The sequence below is a fragment of the Hetaerina americana genome, unplaced genomic scaffold, assembly GCF_022747635.1.
Source record: "Hetaerina americana unplaced genomic scaffold, ioHetAmer1.1.p SCAF_111, whole genome shotgun sequence".
NCBI lineage: Eukaryota > Metazoa > Arthropoda > Insecta > Odonata > Calopterygidae > Hetaerina > Hetaerina americana.
Window position 1 is genome coordinate 738,678 of NW_027286193.1, and position 20,236 is coordinate 758,913.

At 33.9% G+C, this 20,236-nt stretch overlaps 1 protein-coding gene across 1 annotated transcript; it reads left to right on the plus strand.

Annotated features, from left to right (window-relative positions):
* Positions 1-12,636: 12,636 nt before the first annotated feature.
* LOC139701282 (zinc finger protein 436-like) lies at positions 12,637-14,017 on the plus strand. Its single transcript, XM_071599758.1, has 2 exons — positions 12,637-13,139; positions 13,376-14,017. Exons 1-2 carry the CDS (start codon positions 12,737-12,739, stop codon positions 13,849-13,851), a joined length of 879 nt encoding a protein of 292 aa, XP_071455859.1. The 5' UTR covers positions 12,637-12,736; the 3' UTR covers positions 13,852-14,017.
* Positions 14,018-20,236: the final 6,219 nt, after the last annotated feature.

Below are 20,236 nucleotides of genomic sequence, written 5' to 3' on the forward strand. Positions count from 1 at the left end.
AGGCGTTCATTGGAGCCTTATGTATTATGAATGTGGAGAAAAATGTTGGAGGTTAAGCAGACATGACTGAAAACGGATAAAAATGGGCAAATAAGGGAGGAGTTTGGGGATTGCTTGGGAGAAATCCAAAGGATGGATCATAAATGAATTTTAATGATGCATGAAATCGTTCATTCACTTATTATTCAAAATAAACGTAATTTCATTTTAATATTAACACAGAACTGCCTTTAAAACTTTGATTTATAGCAGGTTTTTGCTGGAGTAAACAGGTCAAGAAAAATCTAAATATAATAATATTTTAGCTTTTGCTCTAAAGGTATGACTTTTTAGGTAACCATATACTATTTTAAACTCTGGCTATTTCAAGAGTTTGATTTGTTGATAAGAATGATTACACTCAATTAACACGTGACTTTGGACTTGCCTCTTTATAATTAACGAAAACCCGGATTTAATTAATTCACAATACAAACGTCACATATTTTGCAAATGACTGAGTACAAACATATTACCAAATACTTAGGAAAATAACTATCAATTTAAATGGTCTAAATAAAAACAAACAACAGAGCACTTCAAACTTTGCTTTTTATTATTATTTCAAATCATTTGACCTTCGTCTAACACTCGTTGTAATTTAAAAAATCTATGCCATGGTTTTGTTTCAACTTCATATGTTAAAATTTGTTAACTGCAAAAAAATGACGTATTAAGTAATTTATGCTTGGTTCATTAAGACATTTAAAAGGTAACTTATGCCATAAATGATTTCATGAGTATTTTTTTCACTCTGAATAGTGACGCTTTTTAGAAAATGTTTTATCCGAAATCTCAGCTGTGTTATCACAACATCACTTTAAAAGGATTAAACTTGGGGGTTAACGTATAAATAATAAATAAGGTTAACTCTAATACTACGGAATTGTAATATTATTTTTAAATTGTCGTTTTTAGGTAACCATATACTATTTTAAACTCTTGCTATTTCAAGAGTTTTATTTGTTGATAAGAATGATTACACTCAATTAAGTGAGAGATTAAATAATTATAAGATGAGGAAATTTATTTGAATTTGGTGATCACTTGGAGCCAAAAGATAACCAGATCGACTCTACACCTCGCACTTAGTAATCGATTCAGAACGACCGACCCATCGATATGTAGTCGGCCATCTTGGAATCTATTGCTTACGAGTTTTTAATGTTGCCGTTTTTAAGTGCTACGAAGATGCCTCGACAAGAAAGTTTAAAGTGTAGATTATGTCTTGGCCGTGGTGGTCGGTTGACAAATATTTTTAGTGAAAAAGACGATGCTGAGCAGTTGGTACGGGAAGCAATAGAAGAGTTATTGGAATTGAAAGTAAGCTATCCATTGAATGTTTACGTTTTCACCAAGACGCTTTTATGGTAATTTTACCATAAATTTGTCGGTATTTACCTGTTTTGTGTCAATAAAAAGCCTTTGCATCACTATGTTAATAATAAGAGTCCTTTTGAGAGAAGATGTGTGGGGTTTATTAGCTTGATAATCTTGTTTTCGTAGGTAGTGATGGATAGAATCAACCCGTGGTTTATTTGCTATCAGTGCTTTAAAATACTGACCGATTTCTATATGTTCAAGCAGCAATGCTACGAAAACAATCTTACGTTGGAGAGGCAAACGGAATACAAACTGGAAGAGGGAAATATTTGCCGCGAAAAGGTGAGTTGTCTCCAAGTTATGTTTTTATTTGCTATTCCACATACTGTCCATGTCTGAAACTGCTATCAGGGGCGCATAGGGAAAGAAGAGTCAGTATAAGCAGCTTTAGGAGAACGACTATGACATGCCGTCTAATTTATTGTCACCTGTCCTGCGAAACGTATGATAGGCGTTCATTGGAGCCTTATGTATTATGAATGTGGAGAAAAATGTTGGAGGTTAAGCAGACATGACTGAAAACGGATAAAAATGGGCAAATAAGGGAGGAGTTTGGGGATTGCTTGGGAGAAATCCAAAGGATGGATCATAAATGAATTTTAATGATGCATGAAATCGTTCATTCACTTATTATTCAAAATAAACGTAATTTCATTTTAATATTAACACAGAACTGCCTTTAAAACTTTGATTTATAGCAGGTTTTTGCTGGAGTAAACAGGTCAAGAAAAATCTAAATATAATAATATTTTAGCTTTTGCTCTAAAGGTATGACTTTTTAGGTAACCATATACTATTTTAAACTCTGGCTATTTCAAGAGTTTGATTTGTTGATAAGAATGATTACACTCAATTAACACGTGACTTTGGACTTGCCTCTTTATAATTAACGAAAACCCGGATTTAATTAATTCACAATACAAACGTCACATATTTTGCAAATGACTGAGTACAAACATATTACCAAATACTTAGGAAAATAACTATCAATTTAAATGGTCTAAATAAAAACAAACAACAGAGCACTTCAAACTTTGCTTTTTATTATTATTTCAAATCATTTGACCTTCGTCTAACACTCGTTGTAATTTAAAAAATCTATGCCATGGTTTTGTTTCAACTTCATATGTTAAAATTTGTTAACTGCAAAAAAATGACGTATTAAGTAATTTATGCTTGGTTCATTAAGACATTTAAAAGGTAACTTATGCCATAAATGATTTCATGAGTATTTTTTTCACTCTGAATAGTGACGCTTTTTAGAAAATGTTTTATCCGAAATCTCAGCTGTGTTATCACAACATCACTTTAAAAGGATTAAACTTGGGGGTTAACGTATAAATAATAAATAAGGTTAACTCTAATACTACGGAATTGTAATATTATTTTTAAATTGTCGTTTTTAGGTAACCATATACTATTTTAAACTCTTGCTATTTCAAGAGTTTTATTTGTTGATAAGAATGATTACACTCAATTAAGTGAGAGATTAAATAATTATAAGATGAGGAAATTTATTTGAATTTGGTGATCACTTGGAGCCAAAAGATAACCAGATCGACTCTACACCTCGCACTTAGTAATCGATTCAGAACGACCGACCCATCGATATGTAGTCGGCCATCTTGGAATCTATTGCTTACGAGTTTTTAATGTTGCCGTTTTTAAGTGCTACGAAGATGCCTCGACAAGAAAGTTTAAAGTGTAGATTATGTCTTGGCCGTGGTGGTCGGTTGACAAATATTTTTAGTGAAAAAGACGATGCTGAGCAGTTGGTACGGGAAGCAATAGAAGAGTTATTGGAATTGAAAGTAAGCTATCCATTGAATGTTTACGTTTTCACCAAGACGCTTTTATGGTAATTTTACCATAAATTTGTCGGTATTTACCTGTTTTGTGTCAATAAAAAGCCTTTGCATCACTATGTTAATAATAAGAGTCCTTTTGAGAGAAGATGTGTGGGGTTTATTAGCTTGATAATCTTGTTTTCGTAGGTAGTGATGGATAGAATCAACCCGTGGTTTATTTGCTATCAGTGCTTTAAAATACTGACCGATTTCTATATGTTCAAGCAGCAATGCTACGAAAACAATCTTACGTTGGAGAGGCAAACGGAATACAAACTGGAAGAGGGAAATATTTGCCGCGAAAAGGTGAGTTGTCTCCAAGTTATGTTTTTATTTTATAATGTCCGTGGTAACAATATCCGTTACGAATTTAGTCATATTGTTTAATAAACGTGTTCATATTAAATAGATTTCATCCCAAGTGTACAAATGCCTAAATGGCTAATAACCAAATGGCAAATACGGGCATCGACTTAAAAGTTGTGAATATTGTTCGCATTAACGATGTTCGTGAGAAAAATTTGAATACTTGTATGTTTATTAGAAGAGCATGCATGAGAGTACTTAAACTGCCTTCTTTTAAAAAATTAGGGAAATTAGTTCATAAAAAAAGGTAATTACGCTTCATAAATTGTAAAAAAGCGGAAAAGATTACGAATTTACGTATGTACCCATGTGAAATATAATCTCGTGGGAAAATACTATATTGTAGTAATGACTCCTTGTTCAAAGCCATTTTCTTGAAGAAATTTCCTCCTCATGAAGAAACTCCGAGAATTATTAAGTAAAATGTGCAAGTGTGTAGTTTTTAATCAGTGCTTTCAACAGAATTTGTAATTTGAATTAGAGTTACATCTATAATTACTCTAGATGCACAATGATTAAAAATTAATGCAGGTGCAAAATAGGTGTAAAGTGGACGTTGGAAAATTGATAAATCTTTTTTTATGTTTTATTTATTCATATTGATTAGTATTTTCCCATTGAAATCTTCTCTAATAATTAATGACATAGTCGGAAAGCACTTGTTTTTAATTTTTTAAACGGTTTTTAATATTTTTGTCTACACAATTTAAGCTTCTTACATTTTATAATAATTTTTTAAAGATATGAATGTTATCTACCCATGCTAATATATAGGCTAGACATTTTATAGAACAAAACAGGCAATTTATGAGGATTCTGCTAATAATTTATTCATCGTATTGTTCATCATAGTGGCATTGGTGCATCAAAGAGAGCTTATGTCTTACCAATCCATCTTGTTTTATTATCAAATTAAATAATTGAGTTTGCAATTCCACATGCTTCTGTCGACCTTTGACTTGGAAGAGTGGTAGGCCTTGGAGTGGGGAGTTGGAGGGATACAAAATTTCATTGGCAATTACATCTTTGCAACAGATGCATTTCAAAATCTCCAACTTCTCAAATCATCAAGCCTTTGACATTTACAGTCAAAATAAATAATTTAAGTCAACGTAATTTCAGTGGGCACTTTTGATGAGTTTCTTTGCAAAGAGAAATGTTAAGCTTTTATTTTTTACACATGTTTGGTGTTCTTTAATTCTTTCCTTAAATTTTCCATCCTTTAGTTTTTCAGTTTATTTTGGAAACAAATTTATCTAGAGAATGACTAGCATATTTTCTTATTTATATAAATTATTGGTTTCAATTGTTTAACACTTATAGTTTTGAATGATTCCACAATTTAGTATAATTCTCATTCAGTCATTGGAGAATGTCTGAGATTTATATCTTTACTTTATATATATCAAATGATAACCCAATACAATTCATTTTTTAAGATAGTATCTGTTCAAAATTTCTAATCCTTAAATGTTGAAATTAGGAAACATAATGTCTTTCTGTATTTTAGAATTTTTTAGATTATTAATTGGTTTTGCTGTGATACCTAGCCCCACTATACGTAAATACAAATAATCTTCTCTCGGATTAAAATGAAAATATGTTATGCCATAAGCATAAGATATTAGGACAAAAGCCGTGCTGTTTAATTTCAAATTGCAATTATCACAATCAATTTCATTCAATAATAATTGTTGATTTTGCACTCTACTTTAATTTATAGGTTGCTAGTCATATTTTTTTATTATTTTCAACATTTTTAACAATTATGTACAGATCACAATGAAAAGAGAGATGATGGATGTTGTAAAGCCGGAGGATATTGAAATTCCAGCAAGCCAGGATGAAGTGAACCATTATAATCAAATTCAGGAAGACTCTTCTGTTGAGGTAAGGGAAAATAAGAGTAATTAAGAGTATTTCATCCCTAATGTAAATAAGCCTAAAGGTCTAAGGACCAAATGGCAAATATGGGAAATGACTTAAAAATTGTGAATATTGTATACATAAGATGTGTACATAGGAAAAAATTGAATAATGATTTGTTTATTAAAGAGCATGCGTAAGAGTACTTAGCCTGGCTTTCTTTGACGTGTTTTATTCTGATTACAATTATGGTGTTTTTCATCATTATATCTTAGCATTCATTTTTTATGCTTTGTATACATAAATAGTTATGGAAACAATTATTTCCATAGCATTGCCAGAGTAATTCCTCTGTATTTTGGTATGTTTACTACTCTGTTAGATTCATTAATGTATTCATTTTTATTAGATGTACTTTTATGTGGAAATATTTCGTTCATGTAAACATTGGACCAAAGGTAGTTTTTCATTTAATCTTGGGTAAACATACAAATTGCCAAGAAAATGACTAGCATCTAATCCTTATATAGTTAAAGTTATAGGGTCATATGTTCAAAACATACAATTTTGAATGATTCCTGATAAAAGAAGTATTCTCAATTTGTCATTGTGTAATGTCTGAGATTTACATTTCACTTCATATATGACCAATGATAACCTAACATAAATCATTTTTGTTACACAATATCTTTCCAAAATTCTCGTACTTAAATGGTAAAACTGGCAAAGCTAGTCATATTTTTTTATTATTGTTCATCATTTTTAACAAATATATGCAGATCACTGTGAAAAGGGAGAAGGTGGATATTGAAGAGTCGGAGGTTATTGAAATTCCAGCTAGGAAGGAGGAAGTGGACCACAATATTCAAATTCAGGAAAGGACTTCTCTTGAGGTAAGGGAAAAATAAGAGCGTTTGTGTCATAATGACAAATGCTTAATTTTTCAAATCATGATAACCATGAGAGGAACAGTTGTTTACTTTTTATGCTGTAAATGTTATGCTATTTATTTAATTTAACAATATTAGTCTTTCTGACTTATGTTTTTGGCCATACAGTTTTATTTTAATTCCTCTCCAATGAAAAAGGCAAAATCATGGAATTACTGCTCATGATATAGGTGGTGCATTCAAACAGGTGAATGTAGTGATTTGTCAGTGTTTTAAGAGGAGATAAGGTATGCCCAGGATTCCATAGCAAATTAAAGTGTTAAGATAGATAATGGCTATTATGTAGCATGACATGTATTAGATTTGTGTGAAAATTGTGGCAGGATTTAATTTTAAGAAAAGGAAATAGACACCTTGTGCCAAGTAAGGAGATATGTCAGAATTGTAAAGATGCTGTTTTTAATAAGGTGTTCTGTCACTCTTCAGCTGATAGGGCTGGATAAAATGTTCTGATACAACTTCAAATTCCTGTTTTTTACTGGGATAACTTAGTTTATCCTTTATTTATTCTTATTAATACCTCTACGTACAAATCATATTATTTGTTCTTTCCCTGACATATGAATTTATTATTTGTAGCCAGGTATTTGATGCATTCAGTGGGCTTGGTTAGGCTGGAATGCCTTTAATGACAGGAGCACTCAGATATGCGCCATCTCTCATTTCTTACCTATCTGCTACTTGCAGGTTTTGAAAGGTTTTCAATCAGCCTAACAGAGAAGTGGTCATCAAAAATTGGCATTGGGAGGCAGGGTGATTAAGGATGGGATAGTTAAAGATCATGATGGTTTTGGTAGAATAGTATTGGTTATGATGAAGAGGGAAATGGTGGTGTTTCATTGACTGATGTACTAGGCAGGGCAGAAGTTACAGTAAAGGCTTAGTTCACAGATTGTTTAATTTTATGGCATTTGGATAGAGAAGTGATGATAAGGTAACGGCTTTTCAGGCAGTTTGGTTCAAAAAGAGGAGTGTATTGGGATGAAGGTTTGAGAATGTTACTATTCAGCAGTTTTTCAGGTTTCCCACTTTTTCTGACACGGTGAAGTAGCTGGTCGGTGTATTTTTATTTGGTGGGGGTGTTCTTGTAGAAACAAAAGCCACTGACAAAGTGAGAAGGGGATGAAGGATTTTGTATGTCATGGTTGGCGACAGTTTAAATAAATTTATTGTTGATAGTTGGTAAGTTTCGTTCAGACTGTTAAAATTATTTTTCTAGGTGTGAATGTTGATAGCTTGGAAAGTTATATTCCAGTCACAGGTAGATTAATTGAAAGATAATGTGAAAAAGAAGAAGAAAAAGACATGACAGTATGGTTTGAGTATTATTTTGATGAGAGAACTTATGTTCAAGTTAATCCATTATTAGATTGTCATATGCATGAGCTATAGTCATGCACATTAACTGCATTTTTCCAAGACCCTTCAAAAAGTAAGGTCTTGCATTGCTTTTTATGGAAAAAGAAATGTATTCTCAACTTTGTTTAAACCTTAAGAAAGCCTGAAGATTGAAAGTTGCCTTGACAATCAATCATGTTTTTTATCCTTGTAAGCAGCTTCATAATACTTGAGTCATACCTTTCTCATGCCGCATCATAAAGCCAACTGACTACTGCTTCTTGCACTTCCTCTCATCTGACTTGAATATGTCCTCCGAGGTGTTACTATGCAAGAGCCTCGGGGCACTCCCCTTACCTTTTCACAAAGTACCAGTCACAGTATAAATGTCAGGTGAGATTCCACCGTTGACCTGTGAGTCAGTTTTGGAAGGATTAAGGCATCTTTGCTTATCCAAGCAAGTGGGTGATTGGCAGGCCTCTGGTGCAGAGAGAAACCTCTCGTAAGCCCTGATAGTATGAGTGCATGCGACAAGCAGGGATCAATGCTGCTTAGTATATCCAAGCTGTAGAGTGTGTGATTATTTTGCTTTTATTATTATTATACTATGTGTGACTGATAGGCCAGTGGTGCAGAGGGAACCTCTTATAAGCCCTGACTGAATGCTATATAGTACATCAAAGCTAGAGGGTAGGTGATTATTTTTCATTTGTTACAATTTTTAATTTTAATCCATTAGGTGTGATTATTGAACCCCTGACGGAGAGAGAAACCTCTTGTTAGCCCTGCTATAGTGTAAGTGCAAGCAACAAGTAAGGATGAATGCTGCTTAGTACATCCAAGCTAGATAGTTTGTAATCATTTTTGTTTTATTTTTATATTATGTGTGACTGATGGGCCACTGTTTCAGGGAAAATCTCTTGTAAGCCCTGATAGAATGTGATTCTTGAGACTATCAAGGATTTAGGCTATATAGCACATCCAAGCTAGAGGGTGGGTGATTACTTTTTATTTATTTTAATTTTAAATTTTATTTCGCTAATAATAGTGTAATTAGTGGGCCCTCTATGGAGAGGGAAACCTCTTGTAAACCCTGTTAGATTGTGAGTTCATGCTACAAGCAAGGATCAATGCTATATAGTACATCAAATCCATAAAGTTTATAATTTTTTTTAATAATTACATTCCTTATGACTTACGGGCCAGTGGTGCAGAGGGAATTTCTCCTAAGCCCTGATTGAATGTAAGTGCTTGATACTAGCAGGGATATATGCTATATAATACATCCAAACATGAGAGTATGTAATTATTTTCCATTTGTAATAATTTTTCATTTTATTTCCCTTTGTGTGATTAGTGTGCCCCTGATGCAGAGAGAAATGTCTCATAACACCTTATAGAGTGTGAGTGCATGTGACCAGCAAGTATCAATGCTATATAGTCCAAGATAGATAGTGCGTGATTTATTTACAGTCTTCTATTTCATCATTCTAGCTGTTTACTGTTTCTAATAATTTCAATTATTTTTAGTTTTTTATTGTATTTCTTATTGGTTTATATTTAGTTATTTATTTTTATAATATTTATTGATTTACTACTACTTCTAATTTCCCTCACCTATTCTTTGCCCATTCATAGGAGTACGGCTGGGGTTGACTCTACTCGTTATATTTGGAGGTAATTGGTGCTCTGAATTATTGGTAGCATATGAAATGAGGGTTCTCAGGATTATGCAAGAATATGATAAGTCCGCTGAGGGAAGGCCAAATTAGAGTACTATTTAAGAAGGTAAAATCATTATCAGAAAGTAAGAGGGAAAGATCTATGGTAGCAATTAAAGATAAGTTGTGTAAGATTATAGCTGACATAGAAAAGATCCAAGAGAATTGAAAGGAATAATGGGAAAAACTGTCTGTTAAAGAACTTCGGCCAACATGGTAACATACAGTTAGAACTTGACTCAGATAAAAAAAGCTAAGACAAAGAAAATATCCAAGAAACTTGGAAAGAATATACAAAGAACTGAATGGTTAAGAACTATGGTCACCAAGCTTAAGCATAGAAAAGTAAGATGACAGTGAAGAAGATGGCTTAGGTCCAGGCATATCCAATGATGACATAAAAAGGGCTTAATAGCAGATTAAGTTAAATAAGGTATTAAGGGTAGACAATATGTTTGCAGAATTACCAAAATATTTTGGTAGATATGAGAATAATGGACTGATTTATATTGGCTGAGAGACTTTGTGATAAGTTTTAATTCCTTTCCAAACAAATTAAAGGTCACATCATATGAAGATTACAGAACAATAAGTTTGAAATACTTCCTATCTAAAGTGGTTCTTTGTATTGTCGATAAAAAGATAGATTCGGGCAAATAATTACTCAGGGGATTTTTAGTCTGGGTTCAGGAAAGGGAGAGGCATGCTGAATGCTTTTGAAGGAATGAGAATACTAATCAAGAAAAATTTAGATTACAATCAGTGTGTACCTATCTTTTTTGATTTCAAAAGCTCATTTGATAGAGTGAATTGGGATGAACTAATGAGTAAATATGGAAAATAAGAAAAGATAGAATAAGCAGGAGGCTAATCATTAACCTGCATATATCTCAGACTTGGAAGGTGTAAGTGAAGAACAGAGGGTCATGTTGGGCAGTGCTAGGAAGAGATGTAAGGCAGGGTTGTCAATTATATCATAGCTATGGAATAAGAATCAAAATTAATGAAAAAAGATTGTAGAATTTTGAAGAAAAGAAAAAAATGGAGGGCAAAAACTAGTGTTTACTGATCTAGATTGTGTTCAGTACCAATACTGTCAATGCAGCAGTGAGGTAAGGAGAAAACCTGCACTAGGAAATGAGGCAATAACAAGGAAGGAGTTAATGTCAGGGATGTGGAGTAAAGATGTAAAGAAAAGACTGGTTCAAATTTGGTATAGGACATTTAGAGAAGTAGATTGAAGGCTTTTGAAATGAGGGTATATAAAAGGATAGAGAAAATGTAATTGACCAAATAGAAAACAAATCAGGAAGTGCTAGAGATTGTGGGCAAAGGTATAGGTTTGTCCAAAAATCCTATGAAGGCAGCAAAAATTGGAGGAAAGCCATATTGACTGGCAATAGGAGCCTAAAAACTGTATTAAAAAAAAAGAATTTTGGATGGGGTAAATGGAAAAAGTACTCAGAGATGAAGACTGAGATAAGGTAAGGTTTGTCACTTGATTTTGTTTTGTTAGCAGTTGCAAAAATACCTATTTGGTAGTTATGTCCATCCATAATCTAACTTAACTGCTGACTACCTAAACAAAATAATAATGCATATGAAGTTAGCACTAGTTGGCAAAGTGCACAGCCTCAGTTGATGGGTTCTTAATATCTGTTCAATAAGGCTGAGGCCAAGTCTCAAGAGGCATTTCTGTTTCTCACATTTTATTTTTTTAAAGAAAAAGGTTTGAAGTTTTTTACTGTGTAGAGTTGTAAGCGGTTACTTCTTTTGTATTTCTTAACAGAACAGGCTGATACAACTTCCCAGCAAGTCTTTCATAATCTCTGCATATATCAATCATATCAGCCTAACCAATGCAAGTCAATTGTTTGAAGAAAAAAATTTTTTTTGAAGAGGTATCAGCTAAAATACTATTTCATATATATTAATATAATGTGTACAAGTTAACAATTTTTTAATCTTAATTTTTAAAATAACATGTTTTTAAAACATATTTTTCATGCATATCCTGAAAATCTGTAATATTTTTTCTTTGATCTTGCAGGATCATTTGGCAAATGCAGAAGTAAATATGCCCTCTGAGGAGGAAGTGGAGATAAACGATGATTGTGATGTTGATATACCTCAGATGAAAGTAAGACTGGGAGAGAAGGTATTGCAGGAAGAAGGTAAGGAAAGCTGAAGAACTGTGCTATCCCTTCATCTTAGCTTATTTCTGGTGTAAAGAACTATTGGTGATTAACTCCTGCAGTACTTCTAATGTATTGTGAAAAACTGCATTAACTTTTGAAAATTGTTTTAAATATAACTGAAAGGCCATTTAAAATATTATAATAAACTGCAAAAAAGATGATAATGTTATCATCAATTTGCAATTATTTATTAATGTATTTAGTATTATTTATATAGCTAAGAAGACTAGATCTTTAATTAATTTTGCTGTGTTTTCAAGCCATGCCTTAATTTTGCTTGATTATTCTGATTTTAGATGTTATCAGTTTAGAATTATAATGATATAACCAAAATCAACCATTTTCCATTTCAATATCTTATGTTTTATCCTAAGTAAGATCTAAATATCATGTGAAAGATGTCAATGCCATTCATTTGTTGTTTTTACATGTCCATTATTTACAGTTAAACTATTTTCTTTGGTTTTTGATGTCTATTATTTCTTAGTAAAGTATTTCTTGCTTTTGTTTGAAACAACAGCAACTTTGACTCTGATGAAGGTAAAAGACAAAGTGCTAAAAGGCCTAATTCAGATCAGCAATAAGTGAAGACAGATGCTTTGTTCCTGGGATTTTATTGCAACTGACATTGCTAACATACATATTTAGACTGATGAGTATGTACAGGCAAGAGTAGATGTATGATTGTATAAATGTATGCACCTTTTTAATGAATATCTACTTATACTTCAAATCTTTCAGATAAACACCAAAAACAGGATGATGCAGGAGAAGATGCTTCATCCACTCAACTGAATGTGTGTAAAATTTGCAACAAGGTATTTGAACAAAGGGACCTTCTCAAAGATCATGTAATGCATGTACACCTTAACAAGGTGATGCAATTCAAGTGTGATGTTTGTTTGGAGGTATTTAAGAGAAAACATGACCTTGCAAGTCATGTCAAATTAGTGCATGCTCTTAAGAAGACGCACCAATGTGATTTCTGCTCCAAAAACTTTCTAAATTTCAGTAAACTGAAAATTCACATGTCAACGCACACTGAGGAAAGGCCATTCAAATGTGCATTGTGTTCAAAAGTTTTAGCTGGAAAGATACTTTTACAGAGGCACATGCTGACACATACTGTAGAAAGGCCACACAGATGTGAGATCTGTTCCAAAACATTTATTACCAAAAGTCACTTAAAAAGGCACATGCTAACACACACTGGTGAAAAACAACACAAGTGTAATATTTGTTCTAAACCATTTGCTACAAGAAGTTGTCTAAAGGGTCATATGTTGACACATGCTGGCGAAAAGCCATACAAATGCAACATCTGTCCAAAGGCATTCTCTCAGAAAAGTCATCTAAAGTCACACATGATGATACATACTGGTGACAAACCACACAAGTGTAAAGTCTGTTCAAAAGGATTCACTTCCAGAGGTAACCTAAATTTACACATGATTACACACACTGGTGAAAAGCCATACAAGTGTGACTTTTGTTCAAAAGCCTTTGCTTTTAGCGGTAATCAAAAGAAGCACATACTGACACACACTGGTGGAAGGCCGCACAAGTGCAAAATCTGTTCAAAAGCATTCACCCAGAGTGGTGGACTTAAGTCACACATAAAGACACACACTGGTGAAAGGCCACACCCGTGCAGCTGTGTTCAAAAGCATTCATTATAAGTACTCAACTAAAGAGGCACATGTTGAAACACACTGGGGAAAATCCATACAAGTGCAACATCTGTTCAAAAGCTTTCATCCAAAGTGGTGAACTAAAGTCACACATAAAGACACACACTGGTGAAAACCTGCACTCGTGCAGCCTGTGTTCAAAAGCATTTATTCTAAGTAGTCATCTAAAGAGGCACATGTTGACACACACTGGGGAGAAACCACACAAATGCAACATCTGCCCAAAAGCATTCACCCAGAATGGCGAATTGAAGGCACACATAATGACACACACTGGAGAAAAGCCTATCAAGTGCACAATGTGTTTGAAAGCATTCATTCAGGGTAGTCAACTGAAGAGGCACATGCTGACACACACTGGAGAAAAGCCACACAAGTGCCATATGTGTTCAAAGGCATTCATTCAGCGTAGTCGTCTAATATCGCACATGATGACACACTCTGCAAAATGATCATAAAAATGTAAGATATGTCAATAATCATTCACTACCTGGAGCATTGTGAATAGAAGAGTGCTTAGGCTACATAAAATTGTGTATTAAGTGCATTAGACTGCTGAGAATTATTTGTTATTCCTTAACTCTTCCCAAATATTCACTTGCACTCTGGAAAAACCAATTGTAAAACATAAATTATAACTCTTTAACAGTGACATTGTCCTGTTTTATATAATTTTTTAAATAAAAAATAATTGATAAAGTTGAAAATCTCTGCATGATTATGGACATCATGATAACATTAATCTAAGAAGAAACGATTTCAACCAGAATTATAATTTCATAATTGTTTACATGTTAATCTTCTAATTCATCATTAACTCAAACATACCTATATTTTTTCAATTTTGGATCTTCTAAACGTTAAATCAATTTTAAGGCTTATAATTATATATATATATATATTTCATCTATTTGTACATCAATCATGCTAGGATAGTTATTAATAAGTTCATTTCAGTACTATCTACTAAGTTCAGTTTGTACAAGCCAAAACACTTGCCTCATGCCTTTTTGTTTAGAAATATACATGCTTTTTATTTCCTTGAGGAATACGATGATGAGATAAAGATATTGCAAAGTTGGTTGTCCAAGAGAAAAAAAAAATTTTATTGTCAACGAGACATTGGAATGTATGTTTTCTTTTCGGCCCTTCAGTAAGTGTGGAAAGTCTAAGAGGGACAGGGTTTAGATGTTAAGACTGTTGCTGAAGAAAAAATATGCAAAGTTGGGCATGGTTTGTTGACGAATGTTTATTGGTGCAGAATGAATTGTTGCATGATGCCTATGAAAGTAAGATGAAACAAGGCATCTGTCTATATCACACAGCATTTGGTTAGGAGGAAGTAAAGGTATATTTACATAGATGCCCCTATGTTAATACTGGAATGCATTGAAGGTATTCCCTGGTTCTTGGTGGATGATCTTGGAGAATGCATTGCAGATGTCATCCTTAGGATTTTAAGAGTTTGGAGTACCTGGTTGTGCACAAAAATAGTGATTAGGACCCAGTTACATTCTGCTAAAGTTTTATTCACAGTAATGAGAAATTGAGGTATTTCAGTCCGGAACACCCTGTATTTATGGAAGAGCTGAAAACAGGGGGGTCGATGAGAAATTTTACCTATCTAGACATTTTGAGCTAGATTACCTCATTTCTCCTATATAAATTATTCATTATAAGGGTTTGAATAACTGGGTTTGGATATAAATTCCCTTTGCCAAACTGGAAGCATTTGATATTGGTTTTCTTACTGCCAAAATACAGGCTTTAAAAACTTTGTTTATCTGCTGTTTTGATGCATTTTGTGCTGGACCAAAACCTTATTAATTTCATTGAATTGTAGCACAAAATAGATTTGCTTCCTCTTGAATCAGTTGAAATTTTGCAACAAAAATGTTTTGCACTTAGCTAATATCCATCTTTAATCACACTGCATTTAGTTTGGAGGAAATTAAGGTGTATCTATGTAAGTTCTAATGTATGTCAAGAATAGAACGCTGCAATTGCAATCCCCAGTTTTCTGTACAACTCTGGCGATTGTATTGCGGACTTCATTATAAAGAAAGTGGGTTGGGATGTTAGGACTTTAAAGGTTCTGTCTCTGCACCAAAATAGGCATTGGAACGATGTTACCTTCTGTGGAATTTGCCTTTAGGATAAAGTGACATTGTAGTATTTCTGTCATGAGAACCATCTCTTGATGGAAGAAGGGGAAATAGGAGGACTACCTAGAAGGTTCACATATGTAAACATTCAAAATTTTGGGTTCCAAATGGGATTGGATATAAAGGTGCTTTGCCAAACCAGATTTTACTTTTTGAATACCTTTGGCACTAAAACTGGTTTTCATTCAATGCTTTGATGAATGTTTTGTTTCTTGCTAGTGGTAGACTTGGGAGCCATATCCCATATTTTGTGAAAATTCATAGCAAAAAATGGGTCAATTTCCTCTTGAATTGTTGAAACATTGCTGCTAAATTTGTTTGGACATTTTCTTGTAACTGGCTTTCGGCAAATGCAGCACTCTCCCTGCCCAGAGATTACCCATCCCTAATTCCTTGTATGTCTTTTTCACCTTTTCTTATAATAAAAACATGGCAATTTGATGTTTTATGTATTGCTTCACCTTATGGCCATCCTTCGAGTGGATTATTTCCAAGGGGTATAAGATCATGTTTTAATTATGCTTCCTACTTTTTAATGGTTCATATTGAAGGAGTTGAGCCCTTTACATTGTGTTAACTTTGGATTAATTTCCTCAGGGATAAATGCATCCATATTAAAGAATTCTAGGGCTGCAAGAAATTTAAGTTTATTCATTTCAACAGGAAATATATTATCCATGTACTGCAACAATATGTGTAAACAAACTACTTGTGAGATTTAGTTGAAACCGGTCTAAGGACATATGTATCCAGACAGAAACCCTAAATTTTTCTTGGTTTGGAATACCAACTATGGGCCAGGTACAGAATATTTCACCTTACCCAATTGTATCATTCCATTTTATATTCTTAGGAAATTCTTTATCTAAATGAGGTTTTTCCTCATTAAAGCAGCTGTATTCCTGCAATTCCATTGAAATAACAGATCATTCCTAATGAAGAAATTATATACATCACTTAAATTCCATAACAGCGCCTTGTTGAACTTGTGTTTCTAATGCATTAGAACTGGTCCAAATACTTCCATTTCTTAAAATATGCAGAATGAATGAATTGTCCTTTTACCTGCAAATGGGTGATGAGGAGATATATCACCAGAAATGTTTCGGAAGATTAATATTTTTTGTGTTCTACTAGCATATCTGCATTGGTTATCAGCCTACTCTTTTTTATCAAATTAAACATACATCTCAACAGATTCATATAGCTTCCTAGAAAAAACTGAAGCTGAGCAAAAAAACTTTTAAAAATGTGACCAATGAAATAATTTTAAAGTTTGCAAACTTATGATACAATAAATCTTTGCAGGAGTAGTGGGTACTGCAAATATATCATAAATATTTTCGGAATGTTCAAATTATACACTTGAAGGCCATCTCATTGAAAATGCATTGCTGCCTTCATAGATTAATAAAATTAATTTGATTTGACAGGTGTAACCAGCTTTAAACAAATATCTTTTGAAAATAATACAACTGGGAAAAATCATATGAATGGGGTCTTCAATTACCATTTTAATTCTTATTAAGATAGAAATGTTCATCAAACAAGGTAACTGTGATTTAGGAGCCTTACTGACAGTATACATACAATTTTGATGTAATATAAATAGCAATTAGAGTTTTGTGTACAATTTCTCCCTCAAAAAATGGCAATAGTGATTTTATATCCTCATTTTACATGAATTGTGTTACCTTTTATGTTATGTCAACACCACCAGTCATTAAAATATGGACTTAAGTTGGTTTCGGCAAGCAATTGTTTCAGATCAGTGGTATTGCCAGCCTGGACAGCATTTAATATAATCATTCTCATCAAGAGTGAAGTCTTGACTAAATGAAGTACGTGTAAAAGAGAATCCTTAGAGATATCGTACATACTATTTTAAAATTGAATAAATAGCAATTGTAAAGTTTTGTGCAAAATTGCCCTCTCCAAGTTAACAACATTTCAAACAGAATGATATACTAAAAAATTTCAGGGTAGATGAGAAATACTAACACATATAATTATTATCAAAAATACAGTGACAAATGCGATTATATACATATATATGCACAACAAAACCCTTTCAAAAACATTCACCTATGCAGAGAAAAACACACTAACCGTAATACTAGCACACACATACAATAATGCACACTCAAGCAGACATACTAACACATGCATAAACCTACAAGCATGAGATGCCACATAATTTGGTGCTCCAGTCATTTAAACCTCCAAGATTGTATCATGTCCATTTTTAGTCATCATTTAAATATCCTCCTACCACCTTGTCAATTTCCTATTCTACACATAGATCTTCTCCCCTCAAAACTCCCCTACCCAAACTCTTCTTTCTTTCCTTAATAACTACTTTCATATATATATATGTATGTATGTATGTGTGGGTTGCTGTAGTCCAGTTGGTAGAGCATTGGACTGCTGACCAGAGGGTCCCGGGTTTTAGTCCCAGGCAAGGTGTTCTGTACACCTGCATTTCCATTAAAGCTAAAGTGATTTTTGGGTACCAGGTCTTCATCGGAAACCGTAACCGGAGCAGAGAAAGGAACTGGCCCCCAATAGCCTCCAAATATCCAGATAAGGCCTGAAATTGTGTCTGCAGGGCTAGAGCCCATGCGGGTGGCTCCTGCTCCCTAATGCTCAGCGGTGGTTATGATGGGGGCTCCCAAATCCAGTCTGCTCAGCCTCAGATTTGGGAACCAGGTGGATATATAGGTGAGACAAGGCCTGAGTTGGTCAGTTGGTGGAATAGGTTCTGAGAGGGAGAGTGCCTCCAGTTCTCTCCATTGTATGTGGTGGTTACCCCACCATGCACATGTCAAACCAATTGACCTCACCCATCTTCAGTCCAAGAAACACCCGGGGACAAGCAAAGCATCCAGAAGTTAGACACACATCCCATCCACAGCCAAGCATGTCTTCACCATCTCCTGAACCAAGGAACAAGTCACCAAAGCTGAGCATGGGGGAGCAGGATCCACCCGCATTGGCTCTAGCCCTGCAGACACAATTTCAGGCCTTATCTCAAGAGATGCAGATCATTAGGCAATCGCAAATCCAGCCCGGTAAGTCAGCAAGACCGGTAACACCACTACCAACAGCACCAATGATGGCACTGGAGAAGAAGTTATTGGCACTGCTCGGCAAGCCCGGCCACATGGATCACCCCACCAGAGGACAACAATGAGGTCCACACCCTGTGGCATCTGTTAATCATATGCATCAAATTACAGCATTTGGGATAAATGACAGTTATAAAATGGCCACATGAAGAAATTTCATGGTGGCTATTGGTGACAACAAAGTCAAGATTTAGTTCAAAGAATTCAGCAACAATGCATTGCAGTTTTTAAAAAATATTGTTTCCCAAAGTTAATTATTGAAGTCTCTGATATTAATTAGATTTTCTACAGCTGCTCAGTTTTCAAAAAGCTCAAAAGATATGTCGGTGTGATAATCTTTTTTTTTGAAATTTTTATCATCTGCCATTATTAAAGTGCTAAATGTCTGCCATTTTTATGCTGTCTCAGTTTTCTGGTTGAAAATAGATTGCTGATGATGCAATTGCCAGTGATGCTGAAAAGAATAAGACTGAATGTTCGAGATGATGTGATCCTTGTCAAAGAGGAGGTTGACACTCGTAGTGGTTGCTCTGTTGCTCCTGTAAAGGATGTAGAATTGCCAATGCTCAAATCAATTCAAGCTGACTGGTCCAGCAATGGTGAAGCAGAGAATTTGGTGAGCGTATATATTCATGTTGCTTGCATAATTAGCAATCTGTGCTTTGACATCAGTATTGTTCACAGTTGAACTTAGCCATTTGAATTTTTATTATCTTCCCTCTTAAAATGTATTTGCACTTTCTATTTTGTTATCCTATCACCTCACTTGAGTTATTGTGACCATTAATGACTGCAGTTTATATACCTCAGTTTGCAGTAGTGATTAGGAGAACGTAAACAATTCTATCAGTCGTTATAACTATGGAGTTATGAAACCATCTTTGCAGATGTAATGCTTTTCTTTGATCTTGCAGGACCCTTCGAATAATGGAGAATTCTGCTTGTTTTTAAATTAAGAATTGGAAATTAAGGATAAGTGTATAACTAAGATTCGGATGGGATGAAGGATGCCCGGGAAAGGATCAGTTGCTGGAACAAGATAAGATGTTCTCACCACTGTTGTGGGTACACTATCTCATCAGCAAAAGCCTTTTCACTGCCCTCAGTGTTTCCTTTTGAGTAATTATGAACTATCAGTTGATATGCATCAAGAATATGTAAAATCAAAATGCAAATAACTTTTTTCAGTTGGCAATTTGTAAATGCCATTTGCAACATGTGTTGGTGTAGGTCTGGATCTACTCTAGTGACAAAACACTTCCCTGGTAGAAATTGGTATGCTAACTTTTGCAAATGGAAACTGTTTTTCACTAATCCTCAATAGATGGCTGATTTGAATATTTGAAACATTCAACAAATTTGGTTTTTCTCCTGCTATCAAGTGTAAATGCCTTTTTAATTCATGTCACTAAGTTCATTAAATAATTTGGAATTAACCCTATTATTATAAGTTTGCATTAATTTGCAGAGATAATCAACATAGTTCTTGGTTCAGTATTTTATTTAATTTTAGCATTTGAGGATAGTCATTGCAATGTTGTTTT

Bases quoted from the DNA above. Each gene is read 5' to 3' on its own strand.
- LOC139701282 (XM_071599758.1), top strand. From the start codon at position 12,737: ATGTCAACGCACACTGAGGAAAGGCCATTCAAATGTGCATTGTGTTCA. The intron at 13,140-13,375 runs GTAACCTAAATT...TGTGTTCAAAAG, and splicing joins AAAAGGATTCACTTCCAGAG to CATTCATTATAAGTACTCAA.